Source organism: Cetorhinus maximus, chromosome 8, assembly GCF_964194155.1.
Source record: "Cetorhinus maximus chromosome 8, sCetMax3.hap1.1, whole genome shotgun sequence".
NCBI lineage: Eukaryota > Metazoa > Chordata > Chondrichthyes > Lamniformes > Cetorhinidae > Cetorhinus > Cetorhinus maximus.
In genome coordinates, this window is record NC_135886.1 from 116,077,908 (window position 1) to 116,101,961 (window position 24,054).

Here is a 24,054-nt window from a genome sequence, read left to right on the forward strand (position 1 = left end):
TGAGTCAATATTGAGGACTTCCAGGGCTACTCCTTCCTTACTATATACCACTGTGCTCCCGCCACTTCTGGATGGTGAAGTCAGGGAGGAATCTGGGATATTAGCTGAAAGGTACAATTCTATGGGCAGGATTTTCTGGTCGTTGGGCTGACGTGGTGGGCGGGCCCGGGAGCAGCCAGGAAATGGTCCACCGCCAGCGATCGGCCCCCAGCCGCGATTTCACGCCAGCTGGCCAATTAACGGCTATCCAGTATGAAAGGCGTGCTGAGGAGCTCAGCGCTGCTGGGGTGGGGGGCACAGAGCTGCCTCAGGGAGCTGAAGAATTGTGGATGCAAAAATAGATTTTAAAAACGAGAGAAACATGCCCCCACATGTGATTCAGTCACTTGAACAGGGACATATTAAAAATGATGTATAAAAATTATATTTCTTTAAAATATTACTGCTGGAAACCTCATCCCGCCTGTGGATGAGGGTTCATAAAAAATCCAAAGGCCGCCTGGCCGATTCGCCTGCCCGCCAACCATAGGGAAGAATTTTCCGGTTGGCGAGCCTGGGGTGGGGCCCATTCGCCGATGCGTAAAATGACACGCGGTGACGTCGGGCGGGAGTCCGGACATCACCGCGGGTCATTTAGATTGTCAGTTTGGCGGGCGTGCAGTCGATGTGGCTGTCAAAGGTCAATAAGGCCATTAAAAAAGTAATTAAAGTTGCTAAGAATGCTGCCCATCCAACTTTAGGTTGGCGGGCAGGCGAAGAGTCCAGGCGGCCTTCGCATTTATCATGAAACCTCATCCACGGGCGGAGGTTTCATGAAGGGTTTATTAATTAAATAAAACTTCTTGAAGAAATTAATGGTTTCACAAGAGGGGACATGTCCTTAAAATTTTTTTTTCCTTCATTACTTAAACTTTTCAGAACTTAAACTAATCTCCCTGAGGCACGGAGATGCCTCAGGGAGATTTCTGCGCTCTTTCACACGCATGCATGAAGGAGCGCAGGCTCCGGCTCAGGGAATCCTCCCCGCCCACACAGGGAGCGCACAGCGCTTCCGGGTGAGCATCACGCTGGGTGGGCCTTAATTGGCCCGCCCACATAAAATGGCGGCGCACAGTTCGCGCTCACTCCTGCCCGTCCCCGCACAACCACCCCCCGATGGGGAGAAAATTCAGGTTGGATGGGCAGCAAAAAATTGCTTCCAATTATTTGATTAAGGGCCTTAATAGGCCTCTTAATTGTTGGCAGGTGCGCTGCCAACTCTCGTGGGCGCCTGCCGACCGAAATATCGTGCGGTCCGTGATGACATTGGGAAGCTCGCCCGACGTCATTGTGCGTGATTTTACACCCGATTGGGTCAGGCGCGCCCGCCCGCGGGATGCAAAATCCTGCCCTATGAGTGTGGCTATGTCATACTGTTGCTTGACTAGGCTGTGGGGAAGCTTTGCCAATTTTTGCACATATTCCCAGTTGCTAGTGAGTTGAAACTAGATGTGCCTTTGTCCTTTCTGATCCCTAGGCTGATGCCAGCTGGCCTGACTGATTTTCTTTTGATGAAATACAGAGTTTGACAGAACCGAAGAGCTGACTAGGCCATTTCAGAGGGCAGTTCAGAATCAACCACACTGATGTTGATCTAGAGTCACAGATAGGTCAGACAACAGATTTTGTTCCCTAATGAACCAGGTGGGTTTTTACTACAATCAGGTCCTTTAATGGTTACAATTACCAATGCTAGTTTTTTTATTCCAGATTTATTTAATTCACTGAATTTAAATTCCCCAGCTCATGTCACTGTTCCAGGCCTCTGGGTTACCAGTCCAATAACATAACCACTATACTATCATACTGATCCATGTCCATAGGGAACAACCTTGTGACTGTCAAGTCTTGTTGAACCTGTGCCTCTTTAGAACCACAATTGAATTTTAGATAGGCTATCAATCGGTGTATTACATCGTCATACAGTTTAGCTATATTTAAGAAGTCCATGTACCAATAGCAGTACCATAAAACAGTAAATGCTAGATTTGGACAATGTTTATTTTGTGACAAAACAAGCCTTTGCTCTGCCCTGACTATAATGAGGTTTTTGATGAGAAGTATAGCCTTGTTGAACAGCTAACTGAATATGTCACAATACTCAGATAATCTTAGAACGTGAAATATGCCGGCGTAATTGAGGAGTACACAGTAAGGTCTGGATGATACTGGTGTCAATGCCATGATCTAATTCCATATTAAAAGAGAACAATTATCTAAAAAATGTGAGAGATATGTGAGTAGATTAAAATAAAATAAATGCATACCTTGAGAAAAATTTTCAATGCAAGCATGTGATGAAGTGACAATGAGTTAATTGACAAAAAAATATAAAATACATATTTAATAACAAACTTGTTTCTTACTCTATAGCCCATGGAGGCACCTTTGATATCTTTCTTGGTATTTTATTCGGTGTTTCAGGACACAATACCTGTCCAAGGAAATGTAGTTTCTCATCTATCATCTATTTTTATAATTAGTCATAATATACTTAGATTTGCACAAAAAAGTCTGTTTTCTGCTGTTCTTAAACAAAATTAAATGTTATCCAAAGTATGTAAATAATATTGCTCATCACTCTATGAATTAGTATGAAATGCTTAGTGCAGAAAAGAGGAAATATTTATCATAGAGCATCCCTGTTTTGGCTTCCTCTATGGGTTTGAACATCAAACAATTATAACATCTTTTCCTCCCAGTGTTATTGGGATGACAGTATCAAATACAATCTGAAAGCTCCTGTCTATATGTAAACTAGCTTTAGAAGAGTTTCACAGCACTCACTTGTGATGACTCCAAAGTCACTTGTGGGGTGATTTACTCTGTGCTTTCTTCCATAATGGGACCATGTCTGTTTCATTGCCAACATAGTTGCCTACAGGTTAATTCCATTGTTGCCCATTGTTTGAGGCTTGCAAACTCCCTTCCGTTTCACCTCTAATGGCCTGCCCTTGTGTGTAGCAATCTCCACATTGTGTCAAGGTTATTTAATCAATGTAAAACACTGTAACATTCATTGATGAATTACAATTTAACTGGTTTCATTAAAGTAGTACACAAAGGAATTTTACATAAACTTGTTACCCGTAACACAAATAAGAGAAACTAAATCCCTTAGTGAATGAAATAATATGTTACAACATTATAATAATATTTATGTATTACTTTATGAGATGAATATTAAACCTGCAATATTTCATTTATAAAATGCAACAGGCTTATTTTTTCCAATCTATTAAAAGAATAATAAATAAAAGCTAGGACTGCCATAAGAATTAAGAACAGGAAAAGATTAATGTATCCAAACAAACCTATCCCTTTTGGCTGTTAAACTGCACCTCCCCACCATCTCTCTAAAGTATGCATCCACTTGTCTCTTGAAACCATTTATCCTGCCTCCTCCAACGCTCTTCCTTGGTAACTTATTCTACACTCTAATGCCTTTTAGGCGACAGCATTTGTTCACACATCCTAGTTTTTAACTTGTTACATTTCATACAGGCTACTTATAATTTCCAAACTTCATTATAATGTGCAGTTCTATATTTGTATTTAATATTATTTTTCATCAATCTCCCAACCTTTCCAGGTTAGGCATGCCTTGCAGCTAAGAAGCAGATGGCTGACATTTTATCAAACTTTCCACCAATTCTATCCTGGAAGTATATGATGGAGGCCCAGGGGTGACTCTTCCTTGTTACCTTAACTCCCTCATATCAGCAAGGCTCCAAATTCAGCACCATGGGAGATCAAAAGCAAGTTTATAGTCTGCAAACTGAAGGACCATTCAGTACCAAAATAGGTTAAATCATAGGGTTTCAAATATGAGTCAATAAGGGATTTGTGAGGAGATCCCTTAAGTCATGGTCGGTGATTGGGAGGACCCGCACAGAAATTCAACCTTAATGTTGACATTAAAAGGTTGTTTCAGCTGATTTACAAGTATTATTACTGAATAACAAACATAGAACACAAAATGAGACAGCTGAGAAAAATTACTGTTATGCATCTTCACCAAGTTGAAAAATGTGTGGGAAGGCAAGTGTCTCATTTTGATTGACGGGCTGACAACTCACTGGGCTCAGGGACCTTGGTCTAAATGGCTTCCTTCAGTGCTATAAGATTCTAGGGTCCTATAGACAAGAAACCTGCAGCTTTGACCCTAAGAACAGAGAAGCAGCAACAAGTCAGTCACACAATCTGGTTGTCCAGTGGAGTGTATGTAATGTGAGCCAGGTAGATCTGGGAGAGTTTCAGCTGATCAGGGGATCATGTGGAGTCTCTCGGAGAGCACTAATTTTGCAGTCCAGTCGAAGCTCCCACAGTCATTTTGTCCCAGGTGCCTACTTTCAATTTGTTAAGGTATTTGGTGTGGCACAATGCAAAACTTCATTAATGATGCAGTAGCTTTCTCCATCTTGCCTGCTTCAACAAAAGATCCAAGTGGTCACTAAGTTGGCATGTAAACTGGGGGCAGAGAAAACTTTTCACAGATGTGGCTTCTTTAGTTGAGTGGCACCATGAATGGTGACAGCTGATGGCAAAGCCCATACCCCTGGAAAGTGATGAAGTTGCAAGCCTGTTTGTGTGGAGAGGCAGCAATGGCAATTCATGACTGACATAAAGTGCACAGCATGTTAGCTGCCAAAGAAGTGCACATTTGAGGCAGCTTTCCATATATCCTTCTCGAATTGAAGAGAGTTCTTGGCAGCTTACCCAAGTTATTCTAACCAGTTCCAGGTGATGCAAATCGTATCATCTCTTGAGCCATCTCCTAGAGTAGGAGGAGAGGAAGAAGTCCCAAAATTAATAAGAATCTCTACGTTAAATACTGCATGGGCAGTGTCCCTCACTTTTGCCCTGGGAAACACATATTCCCCAGGTGCAAAGATGGGACTCACGATTCTCAGCTTCTGCCCTCTTTATGTTACCTTGGGATTTCCAGGCTACTCCCGACAAGCAGAGGAGGTTCTGTGGTTGCAATAGGCGCAAACCAGGAAACCATGGTAATGAGACAGGAAAGGTTGTTCCTGCCTCAGTTTCCTGTAGTCATGTCCACAGGCATATATTTCCAGAGCATCCCAAGTGATTGATAGTTTGCTTTCTATCTGGAGCTCCCTCAGATCCAAACCTCATGGGGGTCAGGCTGGAACCAGAAGTGGGCTGATAAGCTAATTGGTTGACCTATTTTCAGAATCCTAGCATAGTTCTCCAATGGCAGCCAGATGGACTAAGAGAAGAAGACAGAACCACAACCACTGGCCTCATAGGCTGCTCTTTTCACATCTGTTTCCCAGTATAAGGGCCTTCTCAGAGGGAAGATAGCTGGAGATATGGTCATATCACATTAATGGCTGCATGGGATCCCCAAATCATTGTTAGAAAGGGTTTGTTACAGGCTCAGTGCATTTTTCGGTCATCCTGCATCTGTCCAACCAGACAGGAGACAAGAAAATCTGTCCTCGCATCTTTTCGTGGACATGTGCATCTTGCCCATAATGTAACATTCGTTTGGCTTTCTGGAAAAGCTGCATGTATGAGCAAGGTGAGTGTGTGCAAAACTATTTAGATGGATTTCCTAACAAGAATTGGCAGATATCAAGTCCACCTAAGTATTAGACGTAATTAATATTGATCACCAGCTTTCCGTCACGTAAACTTCCATCTATGGCCTTTGCAATGTCACATCAGGGAATCAAATGAGCAAGACCCCCATTGTGGGTAATTTTAACTTTAGCTAATAGTGTAAAATGGGAAATATCGAGTCAGCTGCCTGTTATAAATCTCTCCCGATTTTCATTTCCACTGAAGTTACTGATATCGCCCATTTTACAATATTACCCAAATCCAAATGACACACCCCCACCCCTCCCCTGCCCCTGTATCCCGACATTGTGTGAGATGCTTATCTGGTCCCTAAGAAGGTGCCCCGTTATGTGTGAAGAATTGATCTAATTGACTAGACCTAGAATGTCTGTCTTCTGATTAGCCGTGAATGATAGTTATCTATTCTCCTTTCCACTAGTCCATGACAAAGGAAAATTATCAATGTCCTGGGGGTTACCATTGACCAGAAACTGAACTGAACTAGCCATATCAACACTGTGGCCATAACAGGTCAGAAGCTAGGAATCCTGTGGCAAGTAACTTACCTCCTGACTCCCCAAAGGCTGTCCACCATCTACAAGGCACAAGTCAGGAGTGTGATGGAATACTCTCCACTTGCCTGGATGAATGCATCTCCAACAATACTCAAGATGTTGGACACCATCCAGGACAAAGCAGTCCGCATGATTGGCACCCCTTCCACCAACATTCACTCCCTCCACCGCTAACGAACAATGGCAGCACTATGTGCCACCTACAAGATGCACTGCAGAAACTCACCAAGGCTCCTTAGGCAGACCCATGATGGCTACCAGGACTAGAAGGACAAGGGCAGCAGACACATGGGAACAGCACTGCCTAGAAGTTCCCCTCCAAGCCACTCACCATCCTGACTTGGAAATATATCGCTGTTCCTTCACTGTTGCTGGGTCAAAATCCTGGAACTCCCTCCCTAACAGCACTGTGGGCGTACCTACATCACAGGGACTGCAGCGGTTCAAGAAGGCAGCTCACCACCACTGCCTTTTCAAGGGCAATTAGGGATGGGCAATAAATGCTGGCCTAGCCAGCGGGCCCACATCCTGTAATGAATAAAAAAAAAGATATAACTGGATTAAAGTCTTTGCTGGCTATTTCTCTTCCTGTTGTACTGTTATGTTGGCTTGATAGTAAATGGAGGGCTCTGTGGGTTGGCATTTTTACATTAAGAACCTTTCATCAAAGATTTATGATCCAAGTTATGAAAGTAGAAGAGAAAACTAATAAAGCTTTCTGGTTTTATTGTTTTGGAAGGGAAGCTGGCCTAGAATTTCTGCCAGGGTTTCCCTGCTAAACAGTGATGCAAAGTCTGGAGAAACAGGCTAAATGGTTAAAAACAGCCAATTGCACAACGTTTCTCCATTGTTTCTACCAATTCTCCACAGAAATTATGATAGAAGGTTGGAAGAACCCCATGAAAATTCTCCTCCAGTGTGAGTTAAGTAAATTATTATAATCAAGATAAATTTGCTGTTCCTTTCATTTTACTTCCAAATAAACTTGATTCATAGTTTTCATTTTATGGTATGCCAATGGAGTATGTGCTGTCAGGATTTGAGATCAGAAGATAGCCAATACTTTTTCAGCCAGCCCTCACCAGTTAAATGTTCACCTTGCGACCTACCCTCCCTGATGACTTTGTGTTTGTGGTGACACTTCAGTTCGTTGGAGAAATGTTTGCCTGTGGAGTCAGGCTTTTGTGTTGGAGAAGAATGTTAATATTTGCAGAGGGTTTCCAATTCAGAAAGGCTTGAAAGCCACACCTGCACTTCCTGCTCTATAAACCTCCTGCCAGCTATAGCTAGGCTCCATCCACCTGAAGGTTAAAATTGCAAATGGCGCGCAAGGTTTTAGGTCCAACAGGTAAGTTTCCTGATCTATTTTATCTTCTTATCCTCCCACCACTGAGCTGGTAGTTAACATCAACCCAGTGACCCTGCACCCTATTGCTACATCCCTGTAAAACTTTGCTTTATAATGAAAGCAAGGAGGTTCACAAGAGTGATGGGCTGAGCCAGTTTTCTCTTACTTCTGCACTGGGATGTGCCTTCCCTCTCCTCCTGACTAAGGGCTTTCCATGTAAAGGATTACATTTGGGAGAAAGTTCTTTTGCTGTTTTCATCACCACTTTCTTTCTTATAATGTCCTCACGATTTCTCCTCCCCGACCCAGACTTTCTTCAGTCAGCAGCCTAACCCATCAATATCATCAAGAACACCATTAGACATCAAATAATTAAAGGATGCTTTCAACATTATTCAACATCTTCATTACAAGAAGTAACTCTCTCTCACCTCCATCTAGACATACTTTTCCCCTTCCCCCAGAAAATTGAACTGAAATTGGCTAATATGACACCTTGAAGACACTAATGTTGTACCTGTTATTCCCTTTTAAAAAGGAATGTTACTTAATATGGGAGAGGGTTTAATGTATCAGATTAACATTTTGAACATTATATTAGCCATTTCAATGCCAAGTTTTAATTATTTCACTTATAATCCAATAGGATGATTTTAAGCATGGAAAATAAACACAAATTGGTAGAATGTGGATAAAAGTAGATTTTGGTTAAAAATTGCTACCTTAGGCTGAGTTTTATGCACCCATGGGAGTGGGTTGACAGGCAGACAGGGACATAAAATTAGATGTGATTCCATAGACACCTTTCCCAGTTCTACCTACCCAGCCCTGACCCCACTGCAATTTAATGCACAGAAGGGGAGGCATCAGGTGGCCCACTCACCTTTGGGCCATTTGAGGCCCTTAAGTGGCCAATTAATGGCCACTTAAATCCTCTTCTCACCCAGCCACAATTTTTCATATGGCAGTGGAGGAGGAAGACAGATTTGAAGACTGCCAGGTGCCACTGCTGGGGCTACTGGCAGGAACGGGGGACTACCTCCTTTATGGACACCCTGGATGCATTGCAGCCCCTCCCCCCACTAAGCTCTGTCCCCCGCTCCGGGTTTTCCCTCCACCCTGGCCTGTGCACCATAGCCTTGAACGACCTCACCGGGTCTCCCATCCTGACCCTGCCTAAATCCCCCCAACTTACCTCTCTGGCTCTCCAGTGATGATCTTTGCTGCAGACTGGATGCAGTCTCAGCAGTGGCTACTGCTCCCAGGTAGGGGCAGAAGTCTTGCCCTGAGCCATTTAATGCCCCTCCGAATGTTAAATGGCAGTGGGGCAACCACTGGAGCGGGGGCAGGTACACAGTTGGCTTTTTTGCTGGAGGGACGGGTACCCTGGTGATACATAAAATATTGCACTATGTTCCAGAGCTCTTTGCTGTCTGAAGAACTGATGGTTGTTTTGTGGATATATATTTTCACCAGCCCAAATTTGACGGACTAAATCCAGTAAACAAAGGGCCCTGAAGGAGATGCATCATAAGGAACATTTCATCATTTACCATATCATATTTCACTAAACCATCAAGAGCAAACTAAATTAATTTTCACACAAGCAAATGCAAAGCACTAAAGGCAATATGCAGAATATTTCATCAATTTTGTTACTGACTGACTGACTGACATACAATGCATATTATTGTAATGGGGCTTTCACTGGTCCATAGGAATAATTGTGTTTTTAATTATCTTGTTACATCCTGTGCAGCTGTTGCTGCATGCATCATATTGACCTGCTGCCATACTCGAGATAATGCACACTGGATTTGCTGGTGGGAAGGAGAAAGACATCATTCATTCAAGCCTAAGACTGTTGCCAATATTTGCAGCAGCCAGTCATTAAAAACATTCTTAAAATAAGGACAAGTCAAATTAATTTCTGCTCTTCTCAGAGGAAGACACACAAGGTAAGTCAATTAATCCTCTTATATAAGCATTTCTGACCCTTTCTCTCATTGTTCACTGTAGATACTCTCCAAAAGGCAACACAACTCTTGCATGGGAATATCTTACTGCATGTGCAGTTGGACAAATAGAAAAGTTACGGAAACATTTGGCATGTCAAACAAAAGCAATGCTATCAAAATACCAAGTGCTAAATAGAAGTTAACCTGATTATAATTCAGATTATATCAATGTCTGATGAATATAATCGAAGCACATTCATCAAAATGGTAGTAAAATGATTTTCCATAAGATATCAACAGCTTGGAACTAGAGAATAAAATTGGCTTGTCTTTGACATTTGTGTTAGAATACAAATAGAGTTCAAATGGTTAATGCACAACAATGATTAATATCTCCAAAATAAGAAAACAAGCTATAACATTGGCATAACTCAATTCTTAAGTCACAACTAATCTGCAATAGTAAATTGAAACTTAGCCTATATATGTACAAATCTTGTAGTTGTTTTATAAAGTAATTCAGAAATGAAACTGATGTATTTTTGAGCATTCTCCTGAACCGCTTGCATAAACTAGAGGTTTAAAATAACATTCATAGCATTGCAATTTAAAAAGTAGGATTAAGAAAAAGACAAAAATTTTGAGAGGAGATGTATGTTGCTTTGGAATGAGTTTTATATGCAATGAGAAAGGAGGACCGTGGAAGATATAATATTGTTTGACATGAACCTCATTGTTAGATCAAAGTCATAATTGTTGTATCTTATCTTTCTTATTTAAATAAATATTTTCAAAAGATGATAATACTCACTTCGCGAAAATATGCAGCACCTTTCGTTTGACATGTCCCAAACAAATTACTCTGGAGTCTTCAAACTCAATTTGCTCAGTTACAACAAAGACTCTTTGAGAAGACTGGTTCATTAAAAAAAATGCTCGTTGTACAGTTTTGGATTGAATCTGAGTGGGTTTCAATTAAAGCCTTTGCACTCAGAAGCCAAGAATGTGTACACAGTCTCTTTAAAATAGAAAAGTCCACAGCTGATCGACTCAAATGAGCGAGTTCTAAAGATGCTATTGGCACATGTAATGGTTTGGGATATCAGCTGTATCAAGTAAACATTTGAATTTTCAAAACCCCAAAGCCTCACCCAGAACATTATACCCTGTAACAGCTTAACCTCTTTGGAACAAGCATAACAGTCATGAAATATCTCATTGGGGATTTTTGATCTTCATTTGAACAGTCAGAACCAAATTTTGAGTTGTTTAATTGAAATTTTGAATTGAAAGGAAGCATTCCACTGTCAGGTTAAGTTGTTGGGAGGGTTGGTGATTTTCTGTTAGTAATATGTAACATATGCAATTACAGTAGGACCAGAGAAAGAAGGTAAACTTTAGCAGACAGGAAAGAGAGAAAAATAATTAAATTGCAGTATCCCTTTTTGTAGGCCCACACAGATCCATTATAAGTCAACCATGAGTACAGAACATTTGCTAAATGTGTTATGAAATTTAAAATGTTTTTCAATAAAAAATAAAATGTGGAAACAGGAATATTAAGCGGCCATCTTCAGACAACACTATTTTTTGATAACCATTTCTTGTGTGTTGTTGCGTGTCTACCTATCTGTGATGAATGACTTAATAAAACATTTTTGGAGAAACATCTAGAACATATCAAAGTGAGGGATGATATTGTTAGGAAAAATATCCTTTTTGCAGTTAATACCAGGGTTAAGAATGAAATGGTATTGATAAAAGTTATATGGAGCTGAGAGTCTCCTCCACAGTCTCAACAATATGTCTCAACACCTTCGGTCTGTCCGCAAGCATGACCCAGACCTCCCTGTCGCTTGCCATTTCGACACTCCACCCTGCTCTCATGTCCACATGTCCATCCTTGGCCTGCTGCAATGTTCCAGTGAAGCTCAACGCAAACTGGAGGAACAGCACCTCATCTTCCGACTAGGCACTTTACAGCCTTCAGGACTGAATATTGAGTTCAACAATTTTAGATCATGAACTCTCTCCTCCATCCCTACCCCCCTTGCCGATCCCCCTTTTTTCCAATCATTTATATAAATTTTTCTTTTCCCACCTGTTTCCATTATTTTTAAATGTATTTCCATCCATTGTTTCATCTCTATCTTTTAGCCCATTTCGATCCCTTCCCCCCACCCCACCCCACCCCCACTAAGGCTATCAGTACCTTCCTCGTCCTGCTTTCTACCCTTAATGTCACCTATTGGCACATTTCTTAGCTAATATCACCACCGTCAACGCCTCTTTGTCGTTTTGTCTGTGACATCTTTTGGCAATCTCCACCTATCACTGGCCCTCTATCCAGCTCTACCTGTCCCACCCCCACTTAAACCAGCTTATATTTCACCTCTCTTCTATTTTTCCTTAGTTCTGTTGAAGAGTCTTACGGACTCGAAACGTTAACTATATTCCTCTCCGCAGATGTTGTCAGACCTGCTGAGTTTTTCCAGGTATTTTTGTTTTTGTTTTGGTTAATTTGTCTCAATTGTTAGTCTGAGACAACTTTCATGACTGCATGACCATGCCACTTCTCTTTATCCCAAAAGCTAGCTTAATAACCTGAATGAGTGTACAATGGCAATCCAAGTTCTTATAAACTCTGGAGTTTTACAAAGAAATAGATGGAAAATGTAAAAGCTCATTTCACTCTGAATCCTAACAACCGTAACATTTGCTTATATCATACAGCTGGATAGTCCCTCCGCTTTCATTGTTTTGATGGCTCTCAACTTAACACAGTATTGAATTGCTTTATAATCTAGCAAATGGTTAGAAAGTGTGAAGTGCCCAGTTTGGAATACATTAGAGTTTCCATGCTCCCTTTGAGAGACACACTGAGTTGCTTTGAGTATTGGAAGATTATTGTTCCTATTGTCAAACTATCCCAAGAGTGAATAAGGTGGCCGTATCAGGCAAGAAATATGCCTTCCACAAGCCTAACCCCACAAGCCTCAAACCTTTAGCTCATCTCTGGCTCTCCACAAATAAAATATTTATTTTGGCAATCTCCATTGGACCATGGTTCCAGCTTTATATGATTAAAAAATTGCTTCCTTGAAAACTATATAAAAAAAAGTACTAATACATGTGTGCACATGCAGCATGCTTTGGTATTGCACTTTTTAAAAAATAGATCTTTTCATTTATGGATGTCGGAACAATGCCTCAATATGATAAAAATTCTTCAATTATGTTCAAGTGACAAGACAGAAGACTTGAGGTTTGTAAATGGAATTGAATAGATGGGCTGCTGGCAGCCATACTGATCTTTGTTAACTGCCTTAAATTCATTTTCAGCTGGTGGGAAAGTAACATCTAGGGGCACATTTCTCGAATTTATCTTTTCCCACAACATTTTTTAAAATATAAGTCACAGCTGGATCATGAAATATTCTCTAGACTAAAACAATGCCACTGCCTATGCTGCATGGCACATGAAAATAACATCCCTGGAGTAAACTGGAAATCCCACCCCCTGAGAACTACCAGCCACTCAGAGGCTGACAGCTGTGCATTGCTCAGCATAGCTACCAGCAATGTACCCACCCTAGGCCCTAGATCGCTGAGAGGGAGGGCAACAAAGGTAGGGATTGGCTTTCAGAGGGCCCTCTGCTTCCCAGTACTGATCCCTGGATCAGGCGCCGTGAGCCTTTGAAAGAGGGAGCCCCCAAAAAAACTCCAACAGGGTTTGCTTTTTTGAGTTTCCTGCATGATGATTGGGTGAATATCAGCAGTGGTGGGATGAGGCCCTTAAGTGGGCATTAATTGCTTGCTTACGGGCTTCAATCGGCAGCGGAGTGGGAAGACCATCCATGAACCTTCCTGACCCAGACTTAAATTGGGGCAGAGGTGGAAGGTGGCAGGATCCTCACCCACCAACCTCCCGCCAAATTAAATGACAGCCTTCACCAAACTTGCCTTGGGGAGGAAATTAAATTTGGCCTTGTGTGTGAGCTGTGGAAGAAAATAGTCTGGAGTTGTTCTCCTTGGAACAGAGGAGGCTGAGGGGAGGTTTCATTGAGATGTACAAGATTGAGAAGGGCCTGGATAGAGTGGATGGGAAGGGCCTATTTACTTTAGCAGAGAGGTCAGTAACTAGGGGGCACAAATTTAAAGCGATTGGGAGAAAGATTAGAGGGGAGATGAGGAAACATTTTTTCACCCAGGGGGTTGTGGGGTTGTACCCACTGCCTGAAAGGGTAACAGAGGCAGAAAACTTCAACTCATTTAAAATGTGTCTGGATATGAACCTCAACTATCGTAACCTGTAGGGCTATGGACCAAATGTCGGAAAGTGGGATTAGGCTGGGTGGCTTCTTTTTCGGCCGGCGCTGACGCGATGGGCCAAGTGGCCTCTTCCTGTGCCATAAATTTTCTATGACTCTATGATACAAATTGGATTGAATTTTTGGCTGGGTATGTGGCTGCGTTTCGTTGTGCGAATGGTGACAGTTTTTTTTGGAGAAAATCCAATTTTCCTCTTCATTCCCAACCCCACGCTATTTTACTCTGGCTTTTTTGCGTATCGGGAATGCCTAGTGTGCAAACTGAACACTTACATGCGCTGAGGTCGTGTTCCCCATTTTAAATGGGGGCAAAAATCAGAATTTCTTCCACACACCATTTTTGTTTGGTGGTGTGGGGTTTTGGAAGCCCATTAAAAGCATGTCGGTTTTGAGTGCTTGTGAAGGAAATGGAAAGCCTGTTGAAGAGTCAGGAACATTTTGAAAGGTAAGTGTAAAGAGCTTTCACGCATTCAAATGTATTATTGGGTGGTGCATTGTGATGTAGATGGGCTGAATTTTGCCCCTGTCGGGGGGGAGTTAAAGGGCGGGCGTGCACAGGCGCGCTTCTGATCGGTGCCCCCAATCGGGGGAGTGGCGCCATTTTAAGTGGGCGGGCTAATTAAGGCCCACCCAGCATGACGTCCGCACAGGAAGCGCATAGCGCTCCCTGTGCGGGCGGAGGGGGGGGGGGATATCCCAAAATCGAGACTGCGCTCTTTCGCGCATGTGCACAAAAGAGCGCACTCATCTCCCTGAGGCTAAGTGCAGCCTCAGGGAGATCAGCTCAAAATGTAAAAAACCTAAAATTAGAAAAGTGAAATTCCCCTAACATGTCCACATGAGTTGGGACATTTCCATAATCTTCACAAAACCTTTATTAAAATTTTTTAAAACCCACATGTAACCTCATCCCCCCAGTGGAAGAGGTTTCATGCTCTTTCTAGTTCGCGCCAGGGCTCCTGGCCTGCCCGCCAACCTTAAGGCCATTGACAGATCGGCGGGTGGGGGGAAGCTGATTTCGCTGCGCCCCCGCCTTCCTGAAAATTTAAATGGGGCGCAGTGACATCAGGAGACGTCACTGCGTGTCATTTTACGCGTCGGCGAGCGGGCCCCGCCCCCGCTCGTTGACACTTAAAATCCTGCCCAATGTGTTTTTAATATCGTGATTCATCATTGAGCTTTGTCCTTTCAAGGTAAGTTGACCCTTACATTGACCAGCCTTTTGTATTTGTTCGTATGCATTACAGTGCTTTCCCGATGGAGAAAGCACCATAGTGTAGTGAAAAATGTTACAAAATGCACTGTCAGTCTGCGTTGTCATCTTTCATACCAAATTGAAATCAGCACCTTCTGTTCTTTCCTTCATAGAGAGCAGTCTGTTGTTTGGAGAACTGAGGCCATTCTGAATGCTTGGCTGAGTTTTATGTGCTAATGGGCTGCAGCACAGTAGGTGTTCCAATCATCTGAGAATGAATGGCAGTTTCAAGAGGTTGTAATAACAAATTGTCCCTTTGATGTGGTTCCTGGTTTGTTGACACAAGCTAATGGGATTAAAGTATTACAAGGCTTTATTCACATGGCAGAGTGCATTTTTATTTAATGCCAATGATATGGAGGCCTTACTAGATAGTAAGAGGTTTACTTCTTTCCCCCCCCCCCAAGGAGTGTAAAATATTTTCCATTGATATTGTGTGGAATCGGAGGACTGCACACAGTACATACTGGGTGAGAGGCTATGGAGAATACATGAGTGCATAGAGGTGGAATGGGGCAGCATGGGTGATCTGAAGGGGGTAGGGGCTTGAATGGGGGTGAGTGGGGGTGAGTCAAATGAGGGGTGAGGTTTAGGGGGACAGCAAACACTGTTGGGAGCTGGGATACAGTGTTCGAGAACCGAGACAGGCCTTCTAACTGGCTCGCAAACTGCACTGCAAACCCAACCCTGGCATGAAAAGACAATAATGGCACTGGGAGTCACACATGGGCTGGGTGTGCAGTTTGCGAGTCATGGAAGTGGGCAGGTTGGGTTTTCTCAGAGCCCAGTCAGCCAACTGACCTTTATTTTTCACATTTTCTTATATTTTTAAAGCCTATCAAGAATATTCAGTTTCTGTTTGGTGCACTAAATGAGATATTAATGGCGGCAATTGACCACTGAAGGTAGGCTTGAAAATATTTCACTTTGAGATAGTTTTAAGTATTTGTGGATGACTCCATTTTTTCTGAAGTGAGAGAATATGAAAGAAAAAATTCTAACTGCAGTGTAAGCCAGTCACATAAACAGATCTTAATCTTCTTATCTATGCACACATAATAATGTATATGCTAAAATCTTTTTACCAGAATCTCAAGACCACAAAATTCCTCACTAGGCTCTCAGTCTACCCCTTGTATCTTTGTGTTCAAGCCCCAAGATTGGTACCAGCTAACTACGTTCTGTTTAACCACTTTTTTTCTCTTACTCTTTTTATTCTTGGTAATGGACTTTGGTCCTTCAACTTGCTGTCTTAGTAGAAAAATGTATATGTTGCTCACTGCAAAGTCAACAATGTGCTGGTATTTTTTGATTACAATAGTTTACTTGATTTATTCATTTCAGCTGCAAATTTCCTAATTGCTACTCAGTTGGTCATAATTTCTCTAACAGTGTATGTTCCTTAATTATATAATACAAGAGATGGGTGAATCAAAGAGAAGTCATTTGGCCATTGATGATTATTGATAGGTGAAGAGCACATTGAATTTCTTAAATCTCTCCATTGTCTCCCAAGAAATAACAGGATCTCCAACTATACTTAGAAATTATAAAAGAGTGGTTTCCTTAAAACTCTGTCCATGAAGGTCTACAATATGGGATACTGCAACCTGTAAATGTAATGAAGAAAATGGACAGCTAGTTGAAAGATGGAAGCAAGCTAGAAAAAAAATGAGTTAATTAATGTAAACTCAAAAGAAACCAAGACCGGCTTGGAGGTGCTCCTTAATGGTGCTGCTGCATCTGTTTTTCAAGTTTTCCATTCAAAATGGAGGCGCTTACAAAATGTAGCGTGATTCTGTTATATACACCGAACTGTTGACCGTAAAATGCGATATGCAGCAAAAACACGGTAGCCCTCCAAGGGTGCTGGAGACAGACAGACCTTATGCATTTTACGGTCTCGGCATGGTGTATATAAGTTATTCAGATAGCCTTGTGAATGACACTGAGAATAAGCCACTCACGCATTTCAGCAGTGTGGCAGAGTGATGATTGGATGGATGGATCTTACCGTGCTGATATGGATATTAAAATAAAGTTTGTTGGGGAACAAAATTGAAAATAAAGATGGAAGAAAAGTAACGTATATGCACCATGGCATCAGTTTTTGACCATAAAATGCACAAAGGTAATGTGATAATGACAAACCTTGGTGAAATATCGCATCCTTGCTGCATAAAGGCACCCAGAGAAAACCAGAGACTATTAAATATCCCAAACTCATTAGGTGGCTCAGTATTTTGGGGGTCACGTCCTTCTTCATTTTCTTCCATATGCCATTCATAAGGACTGAATCTGCTGACCAGGAAAAGCACTACGCTGACTCCAATGTAGGCGAAGACTATGCACATCCAAATCTCATAAGCCAAAGGGTCCAGAAAAGAGAACACTCCTGGTTTGGATTTTTGGGGTTTCTTTATCATTATTGAAATACCAAGACTCATGAAAGGTTTGGAAAAGTCAATGACTTCTTCTCGGACCAAAGTTATAGTGAGTGGTGCAACAGCAATATCAGCTCTCTGGAAATGGGGAGAATGTTAATTAGTATAAAACAATCATAATGACATTACATGAACTTTATAGAAATAAACAGTAACATTACTATTCCATTTTCTTACTGACCATACTTAGGCCAGGAGTTTACGGCCCCGCTGTGGTGTGTTTCCCCCCCCGCCCCCCCGGTGGATGTGGCAAGCCATTTAAGTCTCCATTCAGTTTGGCAGGACCGTAATATCCCACTGGGCAGGAGGGGCCGTAAAATCCTGGCCTTAGGATTGCAATGGATTATGGGATTGAACCTGCTCCATATTATGCCCATGATGCACTGCAACCATATAAACATATGCCTCAGGTTTATTCCAAATGGAAAATTGTGACTTCCTTTACAAATTTCTTATTTTAAATTAGTTCTGCTCATTGGATTGAAGTCATTGGTATTACATTTAAAAAACTCAATCTGCAACAATGACCCATAATTGTTAGAAAGAAACAGTTATACCCGAGACGCCAATGGTTATATCAATAGAGTGTTGACTTTCATCTTGCACTTTCCTTAGAAAGTAAAAATCACCTATCTGATGGAGGGAAAATAGACTAGGAACTCAGGTGACTTTCTATTGGTATGTAAGGTAGTAAACAGTATATGTGAAATACAAATCCCAACACAAGGATAAGGGGGACAGATTCATAATGGGGAAAGCTAAATTTGGGATTGTCATCTTTGCAATGCAAAAACTGATCAACACACATTATTGACTTCTGGGTAAGGTGATGAACACTAAAACCAGAGAAGACAGATTTCCTGGATATTGAGCTACATCACTCATGCTGTACTGACCAAGGAATGGCACGGCCTACATGTGTAGGAGATGCAGCATCCTGAAATGTCTCACATTCTTATTCAAAAATGTTAGTATAACTAGCGGGGGAAGGAGTTTTTACTGGGTGGGGGAGGGGTGGTTGCAGTGGATAACATTGCAATGGAAAATAAACAGAAAGCTAGGCTATTAGAGAGACACATAATAGGGCTGATTCCGTGATCCTCACAAGAATGGGGCTGGGATTGCTAAGTGTACAGGAATGATTGCTCATGAGGAATGGGAGCTAATTTTACTAGATTTAGCAAGATTGGCTCATTTAAATAATCATCATCATGTGTTTCCTTCATGTTTTCCATGGAATGTTATAGCTGCAAGTAGTTGTAAAAGAGCATAAAGCACTGTTGTTCTTTGGAAACATTGTTTTTTGCTGTGGCTTACAGGTGCTTTAAGAATGGTATCTTGCCAAGGACTGAGAGCAGAACTTCCCACTTTGATGAAGAGACTTTGGATTTTCTGTTGGACCAAATCAGACACAGGAGGATAGTCTTATTTGGGGCTGATGGGAACCTTCTTCTATTATCAATTATGCAGCTTGCATTTTGCAATGGTAAATGCCTGTCATTTAAGCAAAAAATGACTGTTGGTGGACCATTTTCTGGTCAAAGTCTTTTTTGTGCTTAATCCCCTCTAGAAAGCATCTTCGAAGTGTGGGAGGTAATAACCTAAACTAGGCATATGGCCCCTTGAATATGCCAACCAAGCCTTAACGACTACTTTAGGACACCTCCGCTAAACCCGATAAACTAAGCTGAACTCTGCTCAGTTTCTCTGGCTCTACAGTGACCCCAAACAAAGAGGTAAGTAAAATTATTTTCACACACATCAATGTGGATCCAAAAGGAACAGCTTGTCCTGGCTCCACAGAAATACTATGGTCTGCTGCTAACATATATTTGCCATTTGGCTTCCCCCTTCAGTGCTCGAGCTGGCCAACTTGTCCATGTCCCCAGCTGGTGAGCTGCTTTGGAATATTTGCTTAGTTTCTGTAGCTTGCCGATTTTATGTAGGTGAGGCCCAAACATCTTCAGGCTTGTGTTCCAAACGTGCCGATCACTTCACTCCGGTTTCCTGCATGAAATAACCCCTTGGCCGTTTTGTTCATTCATAGATTTTGGATGCAGATAAGGAAGGAATCCTCTTGTGTGGAAAACAACGCCAAGGTACAGATTGACAACACAAATTAAATCCCTGTTTGCCATGAGCATTGATTGCACCAACATTACTAGGATTAAATATGGAGCAAAAAAATCAATCATTAATGAGCCAAAGCGCTTCAAAGAATTGTTTTATAATGTTCCAAATTCTCTGCATTGTATGTCAGATACTGTACAGAAGTGTGGCTTTGACTCCTATGCTGTCATAAGAAATGGCATGGAAAACATACAGTCACCAGGCATGTGACAACTCTACAGCCATCTGTAGAAAGCTTCCAAGGATTGAGTTCCAAATGCTATATCTGCAACTATTGAGACCCTGGGCTCTAATTTACAGGAAGCCCTTGGTTAATAGCTTGGAGAGCCTGAAGGATTAGCTCAAGTTTATCTTGAAGGCTGGCTTCACATTCAGTGATCAACAAGGGTCTACTCTCATATGAATCCCTGGCCATTCACAAGAAATCTTGAACGGTGTGGCATGACGGAAGAAAACAGGTGAGGCAATGACCTCTCGGGGCTGTTAGACCCAAGTCTGGAGGGGTGAATAAATTCCTCTTTTCTCCACTCTTGAGATTGGTTATGAGAGTTTGACTTTTTAGAAAATTGTGATTTTTCAATTCAATATTCAAGCAGCCGAAGGGACCTGCTGTTTGACATGATCATTGGGACGTACAGCCTACATACCTGGCATCATACTGGCACTGAAATTCATATGCTGCATTAGTCATTTGTGTGATATGCAGAACGTCTTTTGGGCTTGACAGCAGAATCCTGTTAGTGGTACCATTTGTGTTGCTACTGCATAGTAACAGTGTGCAACAGCTAGCTTCACCTGTTGCTTAAATTTCTGAGATGCCATAGGGTAATCTGATGCAGGCTGGGCGCTTTTCAGGGCTGAAAGTGACGGTCTTAGGCCTGTTCATGAGTTTGTGTGCTATACAGGATCAGGGTAGTCATTATCCCGTAGGATGGCTTTGATGCACCCTATTTCAGCATCAAGCTTGCACAGTGAACGAATGGCTTGGGCCCTATTTATGAGGTTGCCGATAAGGCCAATTTTATAGTGTGTGGAACTATAAGAATCCCAACATGTATATTGACCAATGAAGGTAGGCTTGCAGTGAGCAGCAGTAGAGAACCCACTGGCAGATTTCTCAACTAGTATGTTGAGGAAAGGGAGCTCATTTCACTGCTCCATTTCAAGGGTAAATTTGAGCGCAGGATGGAGCACTCATTCCTGCTCAAGGGAGCTCATTAAAGTGTTTAAGGAAGTTCTTAAATGCAGCTGCCGATTCCAACACAGCAAACATATCATCTACGTATTGGAAATATGCGAGGGGTAGAAGGTTCGGTGTCATTCCATCGAAGATGCGTTTCTCGTGGAAACCGAGAAAGATGTTTGCGAGAGTTAAACCTAGAGAGGATTCCATGGCAACACCATCTATTTGGGCATACATGGTGTCGTTAAAACTGAACTTAACTGCACAAGTTGCTGAGTTCATAAGTTCAATGAATACAGATTGGCAGTGCGTCTAGACCATCATATAGTGATGAGGTGCAAATATCTATGACTTCCTCGAGCAGTACATTGGTGAATAGGCTAGCAATTTCGAACAAGCACACGGACACAGCATCGCTACTGATAACAATGCTGTGTCCATGTGTTCATTCGACATTGCTAGCCTGTTCACCAATGTACTGCTCGAGGAAGTCATAGATATTTGCACCTCATCACTATATGATGATCTAGACGCACTGCCAATCTGTATTCATTGAACTTATGAACTCGGCAACTCGTGCAGTTGGGTTCAGTTTTAATGACACCATGTATACCCAAATAGATAGTGTTACCATGGAATCCCCTCTAGGCCAAGCTCTCACAAACACCTTTTACGGCTTCCACGAGAAATACATCTTCAATGGAATGACATCCGACCTTCTACCCTTGTATATTATGTAGATGATACGTTTGCTACATTTGAACCTAGCTGCATGTAAGAACTTCCTTATACACCTTAATGGGCTCCAACCTGCGCTCAAACTCACCTTTGAAATGAAGCAATTAAATGAGCTCCCTTTCCTTGATGTGCTAGTTGAGAAGTCTGCCATTGGGTTCTCTACTACTGTCTACCGCAAGCTTACCTTCAGTGGTCAATATATACGTTTGGATTCCTATAGTTTCACGATCTATAAGATTGGACTTATCGGCAACCTCTAAATAGAGCCTGAACCATTTGCTCACCATGCAAGATTGATGCTGAAATAGGGCATATCAAAGCCATCCTGTGGGATAATGACTACCTTGATCAGATCATTGCTCGCTGTATATCGTGTAAACTCATGAATGGACCTAAAGCTGCCACTTTCAGCCCTGAAAATGGCCCAGTCTACCTCAGGTTACCCTGGAAGGGTAAGGTGTCTCAAAAATTTGAGCAACAGGTGAAGCCTGTTGCATGCTGTTACTATGCAGTAGCAACACGAGTCGCATTCTCCACTAACAGGATGCTGCTGTCAAGCCAAAAAGACATTCTACATATCACACAAAAGTCGTTCTGCATATCACACACGAGTAATGTGGTATATGAATTTCAATGCCCGTATGATGTTAGGTACGTAGGCCTTATATCCCAATGACTGGTGGATCGTATCAAACAGTATGTCCCTTCGTCTGTTCGCAACAGGCAAAGTGCTGACTGTACCCAACCAGCCTGTGCTTGCAAAACTCAAAACATAGGGTCCAACATTAGATGTGATTCCACGATTGTATAACATTTGCTAAAAAATCCTAATTGTGCTAAGAATTACACTGGAAACCGATTTAAGATTATCAGTCAGGCTTGCAGTGTGGATCACTTACGAATGCTAAAAGCCACATTTATTCACATACAAGGCCCTGTCCTTTGCAGACAAAAGGAGCACGTCCATGCATTGCAACATTTCCAACTAAGCAACAGTTTGGGGTCAGCCATTCCCTGGTTTATTGCCATGGCAATTCCTTGACCAATCAGAGTTGACCTGCCTGGTTTGAATTTGAACAAAAGCTGGGGAGTTAACTGTTCTCTGCTGCATTCTCCATTGCAACACCTCCACCAATCAGAGTCCACTTGCCAACTAATCAGCATTCTCTTCTTATGCAGTAAAAATTGTTGTTCCCTTTACTGTTAGTTTATCTTGAGATCTGTCCTGATGAGTGCAAGACGAAAAGCTTTGATAGCATGTCTCTTATCAACAATACTCAAGTTCTGTACAACCAAATGACTAATTCAATATGTACTTGGACATATGTAAAGCTATATGGAGAAATAAGTCAGCCAGATCACTTGAGTGAACAAGCATGGAGTTAGTTTTATTGTTAAGAACTCACTCAGATAAAAGTGTATGACTTATTTAGAAGGTAAAAACATATCCCAAATCCCGCCCCACACACACACACACACACACGTGAGCATGCAAAACAGAACAAGTTACAGGGTGGAGAAGGTGGAATTGCTAAGAGTTAAAGACCATAAAAAGGAAAAGAAATATAAGTTCCAGCTTGCCTTTGGTGGTCTTGAAATTTCAGTGGGGTTGCGGCCAATGTAAGCTACTAATTTTACTGGACAGAATCCCTTTTTAAACTGTAATCTGCCTTTTTCCAAAGTTGATACCATGACACTTGAAGTTTCTTTCAAGTGAAATTCTCTATCTCTGTGATGTATTCTAAAACATACAGAGATTGGGACTGAACTTGTGAATAGCAGGGAGAGAGAGAGATGATATTACATTCTGCAGTCTTCTTCTGGATGTTATTAGTGCGTTCTGCAGACTCCTCTGCTGTAATAAACAGGCAAGCTTATAATCATAGTTTTTCACAAGTGGGGTTCTGATCTGGTGACAGTTCACCTGCTGCTATTGGCACACAATTGACAGCTGCTATTGGCACACAATGGAGGGCATTACATATTAACAAAGGAGTTTCGATCTCCCATGGTCAAAGCTATCAGGGTGTCATCGAAACAGTTAGGGGTCCTTGGCACCCTTCTTGCATAATGAGTTTCGTTAGTCCTTTGTTCCTGGCAGTTTCTGGGGTTAGGAAGCCTGGAGGTCTATTGTCTTTATCTTTTGCAGAGGATTCAGACAATGGCACATGTGAAGTTCATCAGGGAAATGCATAGACATCTCCCCTAGTAATCCACATTCAGTGGCTTCCAGAAACTTGGCCAATTTATAGGTCAGGTGACTTCTGCAGCCATTTTAAAGCACTGTGTCTTTGCAGTTCCAGCTATTTCTTTTTAGTTTTAAAAAAAATCCAAGGCATTACATCATCCAATGAAACTAATGATTAATATTCCACATTGCACAGGGTAACGCCACACCTGAACCTCCAGCCAGCACAGAGTACTGATGAAGTAGCAGTTTGTGGGTAGGAACAGTTCGGCATTA

At 41.9% G+C, this 24,054-nt stretch overlaps 1 protein-coding gene across 7 annotated transcripts in view; it reads right to left on the bottom strand.

The window, feature by feature from the left end:
* The window catches only part of gria3b (glutamate receptor, ionotropic, AMPA 3b), a 472,928-nt gene that overhangs the window by 143,522 nt on the left and 305,352 nt on the right, over nt 1–24,054 (bottom strand). For 6 of the 7 annotated variants that reach the window (XR_013577363.1, XM_078547470.1, XM_078547466.1 and 3 more), the window contains exon 11: nt 17,247–17,617. Coding sequence is in view for 6 of the 7 variants with exons in the window: in XM_078547470.1 (XP_078403596.1) it covers nt 17,247–17,617 (371 nt within the window). In the remaining variant the exon portion in view is untranslated. Of the gene's footprint in view, nt 1–17,246; nt 17,618–23,192; nt 23,332–24,054 lie in introns of those variants that run through there. The other variant, XM_078547468.1, reaches the window with a different exon arrangement.